Source organism: Bicyclus anynana, chromosome 3 (assembly GCF_947172395.1).
Source record: "Bicyclus anynana chromosome 3, ilBicAnyn1.1, whole genome shotgun sequence".
NCBI lineage: Eukaryota > Metazoa > Arthropoda > Insecta > Lepidoptera > Nymphalidae > Bicyclus > Bicyclus anynana.
In genome coordinates, this window is record NC_069085.1 from 19,241,849 (window position 1) to 19,250,787 (window position 8,939).

The 8,939-nt window shown below is 34.8% G+C and overlaps 4 protein-coding genes across 4 annotated transcripts; all 4 read right to left on the bottom strand.

Moving 5' to 3' along the window:
- Nucleotides 1-1,606: 1,606 nt before the first annotated feature.
- On the bottom strand, nt 1,607-2,470 carry LOC112048752 (carbonyl reductase [NADPH] 1-like). The gene has a single exon (XM_024086391.2). It carries the CDS (start codon nt 2,468-2,470, stop codon nt 1,607-1,609), a length of 864 nt encoding a protein of 287 aa, XP_023942159.2.
- Nucleotides 2,471-3,029: 559 nt separating this feature from the next.
- LOC112048754 (carbonyl reductase [NADPH] 1-like) lies at nt 3,030-4,105 on the bottom strand. Its single transcript, XM_024086393.2, has one exon. The coding sequence runs from the start codon at nt 4,091-4,093 to the stop codon at nt 3,242-3,244; it is 852 nt and encodes a 283-aa protein (XP_023942161.2). The 5' UTR covers nt 4,094-4,105; the 3' UTR covers nt 3,030-3,241.
- An 877-nt stretch (nt 4,106-4,982) lies between these two features.
- LOC112048753 (carbonyl reductase [NADPH] 1-like) lies at nt 4,983-6,154 on the bottom strand. The gene has a single exon (XM_024086392.2). It carries the CDS (start codon nt 5,844-5,846, stop codon nt 4,983-4,985), a length of 864 nt encoding a protein of 287 aa, XP_023942160.2. The 5' UTR covers nt 5,847-6,154.
- A 1,468-nt stretch (nt 6,155-7,622) lies between these two features.
- On the bottom strand, nt 7,623-8,522 carry LOC112048756 (carbonyl reductase [NADPH] 1-like). Its single transcript, XM_024086395.2, has one exon. The coding sequence runs from the start codon at nt 8,485-8,487 to the stop codon at nt 7,624-7,626; it is 864 nt and encodes a 287-aa protein (XP_023942163.2). The 5' UTR covers nt 8,488-8,522; the 3' UTR covers nt 7,623.
- Nucleotides 8,523-8,939: the final 417 nt, after the last annotated feature.

Sequence of the window (8,939 nt, forward strand, 5' to 3'; positions counted from 1 at the left end):
TCTAAAGTAATTATTAGTAAAATCTTAATCTTAAGTAGTGCGCGAAGGCGGTCTTTTTGCTTAATCGATCTCTTTCAAACACTTGGTGAGAGGAAAAAATAATATTGAACAGTTTAGAGATACTTTTGATATTAGTTTACGTTTAAACAGTATTAACGATTTGATATTGATTTACGTTTAAACAGTATTAACGATTTCAGTTAGTGCACAATCAGTGAAAACACTTGTCAGAGCTTGACTAAACTAAAAAATGGTTTGAAATATAAGTAATGTTTCTTCACACAATACTTCTATTATAAATGAAATTTATAATAACTGACTTAGGTCGACATGTCTTTGAAAAATATTTGTAAATTATTATCACACAGTAAGCAACATACGAATATACCTAGGTAAATCTACTAGATGGTGCTCATATATAGTCGTAGACAGACAAAATAGTTCGTAAATCCATTGACAAACCGAATAGATATGTATGTGTTCAGCAATCGGCGAGAACTGCCGCGCAATTGATGTGGGTCCACAGAGATGTCTCCCTCGGGAACCATTACGAGAACTACTAAATGTCACTTTCTTGAAAAAGGTTACTGTTCTAAGTATCACATCGAACTTGAGTTGATTTCTTCGACAGGATATCTGTTCGCTGAATAGTTGTCAGGGATTAAAAGTACCAATAATTTTGACTGAATGCGAATACTAGGCGACGAATTCACTAACGCCGGATATAATAATTTCATTTTTTCATTCAAAGTAAAAATGCTTGTATAGTTTATATTAATTACTCTATCGGCATAATTATTTTTATGTGACCGACTGCATCACAAATGGCTGCATTGATAATAAGAATATCGAATCCTCCATATTTGTCCACCACGTTAGTCTCTGAAGCTAATGCGCTTAGTTCAGCAACAAAGTCGTTTCCTCTTGTTTCATCCCGCGATGTCAAAATACACAATCAAATTTTTGACAGACACCTTTGACTAAAGCAAAACTGATCTCCTTGTGAGATCCCGTTAATACAACAATTTTCGTCTACTGACTACAGCAGCTATAGCAACTGATAAAATCACACTAAAAGTAATCATCGATCACAATAGTGTAACCAAATTGAAGCAATAATTACTATCATAAGCGAGATAAAGGTATAAGTAAAGTCTATTTTCAATTTTAATTGATAATACAATTTTAATTAATAATAAAATTTTAACTTATTCTCTAAAGAAATATTTTCAATCGAATATTCCAAATGTTAGCTTTGATTTTCTAAATCTATTATTTTATTCATTTTATTGTACTTATATATTTGATTATTTTCATATGTAATTGTGAAAATGTAACCGACATCGTAATTGACTAGGTATTGACTAGTCAATTACGACTAAAAATTTTTAATAACATTCATAAATGAATGTAAACAAAATATGATAATTACTTATAACTTTATCATAAAAACACGTTTAATTTATAATGCGAAAATGCGAAATTTTATTTCTATTACAATAAATCGCAATTAATTAGTAAAAACTTCGTGATCATGATAATGTTAAATCATGATGTACAATATATTACAATATAAAATAGTAATAAATAGTTGTTGTAACAAACATTACGAGCTCATGCTGCTTAATTTAAAATAACAATCAGATTTAGAATCGTACCAATCAATTACTTTTTTATCGTACCATACGTAAGCGCCCTTCAATGTCGGAGGAGCATCAAGAGCAAGATAAAGTGGAGTCTCAACCGCTTCATCTACACTAAAGAAACCTACTCCGTGGGTTAAATCCGTACGCACCAAACCAGGCTGTATTAAATTAACAGAGATATTCTTGGACTCTAACTCACGTTGATGAACCATAGTTAGAGCCGCTAGTGCTACCTTTGTGACTCTATATGACGGGATAGTCCCTTCGTCAGCAATATCGTCACAATTGTAAGTACCATTCTTTACTGATTCAAGGTACCATTCAACAAATTCGTTTACATCAGCTTCTGTCAAATCCGGCTTTGATAACCTTTTGATCCAATACTCATTACGTATATTTGAAAGATGTCCACAGTCACTCGAAATGTTGATGACACGCCCATTATTCTTTATTAATGGATAGATTAATTCTTTTAAATAGAAAATGCTTCTGTAGTTGTTATCTATAACTCTTTTGGCGTCTTCGTATGTTCTAGAATCAACCTCAGTATCAAGAACGGCTGCATTATTAAAAAGAATGTCTATTCCCTCATATTTTTCTTTAATATGGTCTCTGAACTTCTCGACGCTGCTTTTGTCAGCAATGTCTAGTTGGTGATATTCTGGTTTTAACCCCATATATTTCAATTTCGCGACAGCTTCCTTTCCTCGAAGTTCATCTCGCGATGTCAAGTATACCACGCCATCGAAACGCTGACACAGGGCTTTGACTATACCGAAACCGATACCTCGATTAGAACCCGTTACGATTGCAACTTTCGACATGACTGTAGAGTAGAAATGTATTTCACAAACTAGTATTACGAATATTGAATACTAGGATTTATATACACATATTTATCATTTTTCAGAGGACGTATATTAGGAGATAAGAGTTTTACTATCTTGTAATATTCGAATCAAACAGAACGAGAGCCTGTGATGGCCAGACCTTTATCGTTTTATAAATAAATAATGTTTGTTTGCTCCTACTTTCTTAAGTTTCAGGAAAATTTATAATAGTTTCAAAAGGTAGGTGTAGTAATATTAATATTAATTTTTAGTATATTATGCTAGCCATTTAAGACTTTAATTGTAACTTACAACTTATAACTTTGTAACTTACAACTGACAACAACAATGAAATTTTTTATAGAACAACTTTTTTTGTTCATTGCTGGCTCTTTTCAGTTAAGCTTGCATTTCGAAACGGTGGCCAAATTTTTATAAATTGACAAACTTGACGCTTTATAATTTAATTTTATAGTAATCAAACGCACTCGTGTGACCATCGTGCTTCAGTGTTGAAAGATTGTGTTACTAGCCCTTTTCGCTTTCATTATCAATTTAATTAAAATATTGCAATATGGCCTGCTCATTTATATTTATTTGGATTTGCAATATATTATTATGAAGAATCAAAGCCGATATTACTTGTTTTAACTAATATAGAACGGATAAGATAAAATAAAATCAAATAAAGGAAAGGATAAGGAGATTTAGGTTATCTTTAATCAGCGGATGTTGTAAATCCTGTTAATAAAGGAAACACAAATTTTATGATAAGGCCGTCTTTAATTTGAAGTAATAATCAGCTTTGTAATCGTACCAGTCTAATACTTTCTTGTCAAACCATACATAAGCACCTTTCAGTGACTGTGGAGCATCTAGAGCGAGATAGACCAGCGTCTCAGCTGCCTCCTCTATGCTGAAGAAGCCCGCTCCGGAAGTCAAATCAGTGCGTACCAGTCCAGGGTGCATTGAGTTGATAGATATGTTCTTGGACTCAAACTCTCGCTGGTGTACCATAGTTACAGCACTGAGAGCTATTTTCGAAACTCTATATGTTGGAATAGTTCCTCCATCGGCGAAATCGTCAGGATTATATGTATTATTCTTTTGTGACTCGACATACCAATTGACGAATTCATTAACGTCAGCTTCCGAAAAATCCTGTTTAGATAACCTTCTTAACCAATATTCGTTCCTTAAATTCGATAGATGACCACAGTCGCTCGAAATATTTATGATCCTGCCGTTATTCCTAACCAACGGATAAATGATTTCTTTCAAAGTTAAAATACTTTTATAATTAATACTTATAGTACTTATGATGTCCTCGTAAGTTTTGGACATGTATACCGCTGCATTGTTAATGAGTATATCGAGTCCTCCATACTTTGCCTTGATATAATCTCTGAACTTCTCCACGCTGCTTCTGTCACCTACGTCAAGTTGATGGTATTCTGGTTTCAGTCCTAGTTCGTTCAATTTAGCGACAGCCTCCTTTCCTCTCGTCTCATCTCGCGATGTCAAGTACACCACTCCGTCGAATCTCTGACACAAAGCCTTGACAATGCCAAAGCCGATGCCTTTATTCGAACCGGTCACCACGGCCACTTGCGACATGACTACACTTGAACTATACTATGTCCAACTAAATAGACTAATGATAAAATAATAATAAATTATTAACGACATGACATTATCTAATGTTACTGTGCAAAGTTTATCAAATATTAATGCGATATAAGTATTTTGATAAGTTTCCTAAATGTACCTATTACTACTTATAATAAGTGTAAATGTAAAAAAACATTAAGGTACTATTTAGCTAACAAAACAGTAATTAATCAAAAGTTTTAAGGTGATTTTTGGGAATAAAATTTCATCCCTCATCGCATTTTTGTAAAAAAAGGTCAACGTCCGTTCCCAATAAACTGTCGTGCTATCTGTCGCTAGTCGTGCCCCACTAAACTACACACAACATTATCTTTGATTTGAAAGTCCCACGTATACTACTGAACAGTAAGCATTCGTACTGCTCAGTCTAAGATATATACTGATGGGAGAATTTCTCGTTATCGGTCACAATACAAAAATGCGCTATGTGTGTTCGAATATTGTTTTAATAGCATACTGTCAATAATATCAATACTGATGAAAAGTTAAAACCACAAAATGGCAGTTATAAACGCTATGGATAAGCTCGCCAACCCACATTCGAGCAGTGTGGTGTGTAATCTCAATATCCCCGCTTACAATGAGGCCTGACCCTTAATGAAACGTTGAAATAGCCTAATGATTATAACAATGATAATTGTTATTATAGTCCAGTCAAAATAGACATTTAAGTTAGCCGAAACGTCTTTAACTTTCAGCTATTTTCGAATTTTGGCTAACTTAAATGCCTATTTTGACTGGACTTTAATATTTATATGATAGGCTTGTGTACAACGTAGGCACGCAGCTAAATTCTAAATGAAGAGAATCATCGTGGTAAGAAAAAACGCAAAATCTACGGGAATAGAGACTTTATTGTAAAGTAATAATCGGCTTTGTAATCGTACCAGTCTAACACTCTTTTGTCGTGCCATACATAAGCACCTTTCAGTGATTGTGGAGCATCCAGGGCGAGGTAGACCGGCGTCTCGGCCGCCTCGTCTGTGCTGAGGGTGCCATATCCTAAGGTCATATCAGTGCGTACCAGTCCAGGGTGCATTGAGTTGATAGATATGTTCTTGGACTCAAACTCTCGCTGGTGTACCATAGTTATAGCGCTGAGAGCTATCTTCGAAACTCTATAAGTTGGAATAGTTCCTCCATCAGCAAAATTCTCAGGATTGTATGTATTATTCTTCTTTGACTCGACATGCCAGTTGACGAATTCATCGACGTCAGCTTCTGATAAATCCTGTTTAGATAACCTCTTTATCCAATATTCGTTTCTTAAATTAGAAAGATGACCACAGCTGCTGGAAATATTGATTATTCGACCGTTGTTCCTAACCAATGGATAAATAAACTCCTTCAAAGTAAAAACACTTTTATAATTTATACTTATACACGTTAGGACGTCTTCGAAGGTCCCAGACGCATAATCTGCATCCAAGGCAGCTGCATTGTTTATGAGTATATCGAGTCCTCCATACTTTGCCTTGATATAATCTCTGAACTTCTCCACGCTGCTTCTATCACCTACGTCAAGTTGATGGTATTCTGGTTTCAGTCCTAGTTCGTTCAATTTAGCGACAGCCTCCTTCCCTCTCGTCTCATCTCGCGATGTCAAGTACACCACTCCGTCGAATCTCTGACACAAAGCCTTGACAATGCCAAAGCCGATGCCTTTATTCGAACCGGTCACAACGGCCACTTTCGACATGACTTCTCTTGCACTGTATCTGCAACTGACTAATTAAAATATAAATACTTATTATCTTATTAATTAAAGGTGCAAATTTTATCGTTATCTGTTGCCAAGTCGAGCAAAAACGCAGCACGGCCGTACTTTTCTCCAAGCAATTCAAGTTTCTTATGAACGTGGTTAATTTCAATTATATTATTTAATAATCCAGTGTGTCGTTCAAGACGTCACGGGAAATAAATATTACGTAGGTATGTGCTTAGTACTACAAGGACGCTACTATTACTATTGCGTCATTTAAAGTAAACCGTGCAACGGTTCGAGAGCATCGCTTGTGGTCCCTTTTTAGGGTTCCGTAGTCCACAAGGAACTCTTATTAGTCAGCGATCTGTAGAACAGTTTTTGCAACTGATTACTAACAAGTTAATTTTTCGTGAGTAGCTCCATCTCGATGAGACTATCAACTTTCTTATTTATGAAAATTCTTGATTCTGGTAGCTAACTGAGTTACTAGGAAATGAAAATTTCTGAGCGTTGGAATAAGATAATGTAACACGCAATTTCTAGGACATTGTGGGCGTTAAGTTGTATAACTATTAATTAATCAAGAGTAATAAACATCTGGTTAGTGACAACTTTTGAAACACTACCGTTCTCCCAACTTGTATCAATAACGAGGTTATTCAAATTGTAACTAACCATCTGTTTTTTTTTCACGAAAAATTAACTTGTTAGTTCAGTTGTAAAAAATGTCTACGGATCCCTGACTAGTTTCGCCATATCCGTCTGACTGTCCGTCTTTCCAACTATCCGCGATTTAGCGCAAATACTATTACCACTAAAAACTGTAATTTAGCTTGAGTATAAACATTCAAAATGTCAACAAAGTCGTAAAATTATTGTAAAATCATGAAATAATTTTTTTTAGAGTACCTCCCTAAGTTGGCTTGAGTTAATGCATCACTGTGTTACCGCCTTCAAAGTGATCAGAAGGTAGCACGTACGATGTTATTTTTTGCATTTTATGTTTTTTTTTTATTTTATTTTTGATGATTTTGAAGCCGGTTTAATTTTTTTATGAAAGTTATTATTACGTAGATATTGATAAGTAGTTGTTGTTGTATCTGTTGTCTATTTCTGTAGGAATTATTTTTGTGGTAATAAATAATGTTAGTAATATTTTGGTCGACGGTCGGTCCATTCTTTTACATAAGTTGGAGAACATACAACCGAAGTAAGCAGCCACTAATACATATAGGTTACCATTGATTGGTTACCATGATAATTAATTCATAACTTTATATCGGGTCACAACAGCCTTCCACTACAAAATACACGAAATACTGTATCTTCATATGCTGCTGGCTGAGGTAATAATTAATGAGAAACATACAGTTTAAATAATGAACCTCAATAAGCACGGTTTTGGAAGTGAAATCAAATCCTTGGCTCTTGGTTTTTTTTCTTTTTGACCACATCATTATACCAAATAATCACACAGGAAGCAGGACGAAGTTTAGTCAGTAAAATAGTTTCAAAAGTTTACAAAATTCATTTATTTCCTTTCAACGTAATAATGATGATTACAGAATAAATTAATGTAGAAATCTGCAGATTGGGTTCTCCTATCATAGGATTAAAAAAATTAGCCCCTTTTCAAAAACTGCATAACGAATACCAGTAAAATTAAAAACTACAGAACTGTTAAGATATAATAAAACAAATAAAGGGAAGGATATGAGGATATTTTATCCAAGTGGGTGTTTAAAATCAAAGTAATAAAATAGACACAAATTCACCAATTCAAAGTTTTTATTTTAAAGTAATAATCGGCTTTGTAATCATACCAGTCTAACACTTTCTTGTCAAACCATACATAAGCACCTTTCAGTGATTGTGGAGCATCCAGAGCGAGATAGACCGGCGTCTCGGCCGCCTCGTCTGTGCTGAAGAAGCCAGATCCGGAGGTCATATCAGTGCGTACCAGTCCAGGGTGCATTGAGTTGATAGAGATGTTCTTGGACTCAAACTCTCGCTGGTGTACCATAGTTACAGCACTAAGAGCTATTTTAGAAACTCTATAAGTTGGAATAGTTCCTCCATCGGCGAAATCCTCAGGATTATAAGTATTATTTTTCTTTGACTCGACATACCAGTTGACAAATTCATTGACGTCAGCTTCCGATAAGTCCGCTTTAGATAACCTCTTTATCCAATATTCGTTTTTTAAATTCGAAAGATGGCCACAGTCGCTTGAAATATTGATAATCCGGCCGTTGTTCCTAACCAATGGATAGATTAGCTCTTTCATGGAAAAAATGCTTTTGTAATTAATATTTATACTATTCACGACGTCTTCATATGTTCCACTCATGAAGTCTGCGTCCAAAACTGCTGCATTGTTGATTAAAATATCGAGTCCTCCATACTTTGCCTTGATATAATCTCTGAACTTTTCTACGCTGTTCCTATCACCTACGTCAAGTTGATGGTATTCTGGTTTCAGTCCTAGTTCGTTCAATTTAGCGACAGCCTCCTTCCCTCTCGTCTCATCTCGCGATGTCAAGTACACCACTCCGTCGAATCTCTGACACAAAGCCTTGACAATGCCAAAGCCGATGCCTTTATTCGAACCGGTCACCACGGCCACTTTCGACATGACTTCTCTTAAAGTGTATCTGTCGCAGACTAATGATAAACAATATTAAACATAAGATAAGGAGCAAACTTCATTCTTATCAGTGGAAGTAAATAAAATACGAAGTCTGTTTTGACGATAAGCGTTATGTATCTACTAGTTATGTGTGCAAATATTAACAATTTAACAAAAATTAAAGCAAGTCACTCTAAAGTAGATAAGCTTAATAACACTTTAATAACTGTTTTTGGGACAAAAATGTCATGAGATGGCATGTATATATGTATAGTATAGGTACAAAGTGCTATAATCGCTTGGTTTTAGTGATTTTAAGACGAGTATAAAAAGACGTCGTTGTGAGAATAGAGAGATGACTGAACTATATGTACATAATTATAAGCAGGTGCTAAGTCTGAACGATTGTTAAAATTCAAGAGGATAATAATAATTCAGGATAAAAATTTATCGCCACA

What these genes read in the sequence shown, in the direction of transcription:
- LOC112048752 (XM_024086391.2), bottom strand. Translation starts at nt 2,470, where the DNA reads ATGTCGAAAGTTGCAATCGTAACGGGTTCTAATCGAGGTATCGGTTTC.
- LOC112048754 (XM_024086393.2), bottom strand. Translation starts at nt 4,093, where the DNA reads ATGTCGCAAGTGGCCGTGGTGACCGGTTCGAATAAAGGCATCGGCTTT.
- LOC112048753 (XM_024086392.2), bottom strand. Translation starts at nt 5,846, where the DNA reads ATGTCGAAAGTGGCCGTTGTGACCGGTTCGAATAAAGGCATCGGCTTT.
- LOC112048756 (XM_024086395.2), bottom strand. Translation starts at nt 8,487, where the DNA reads ATGTCGAAAGTGGCCGTGGTGACCGGTTCGAATAAAGGCATCGGCTTT.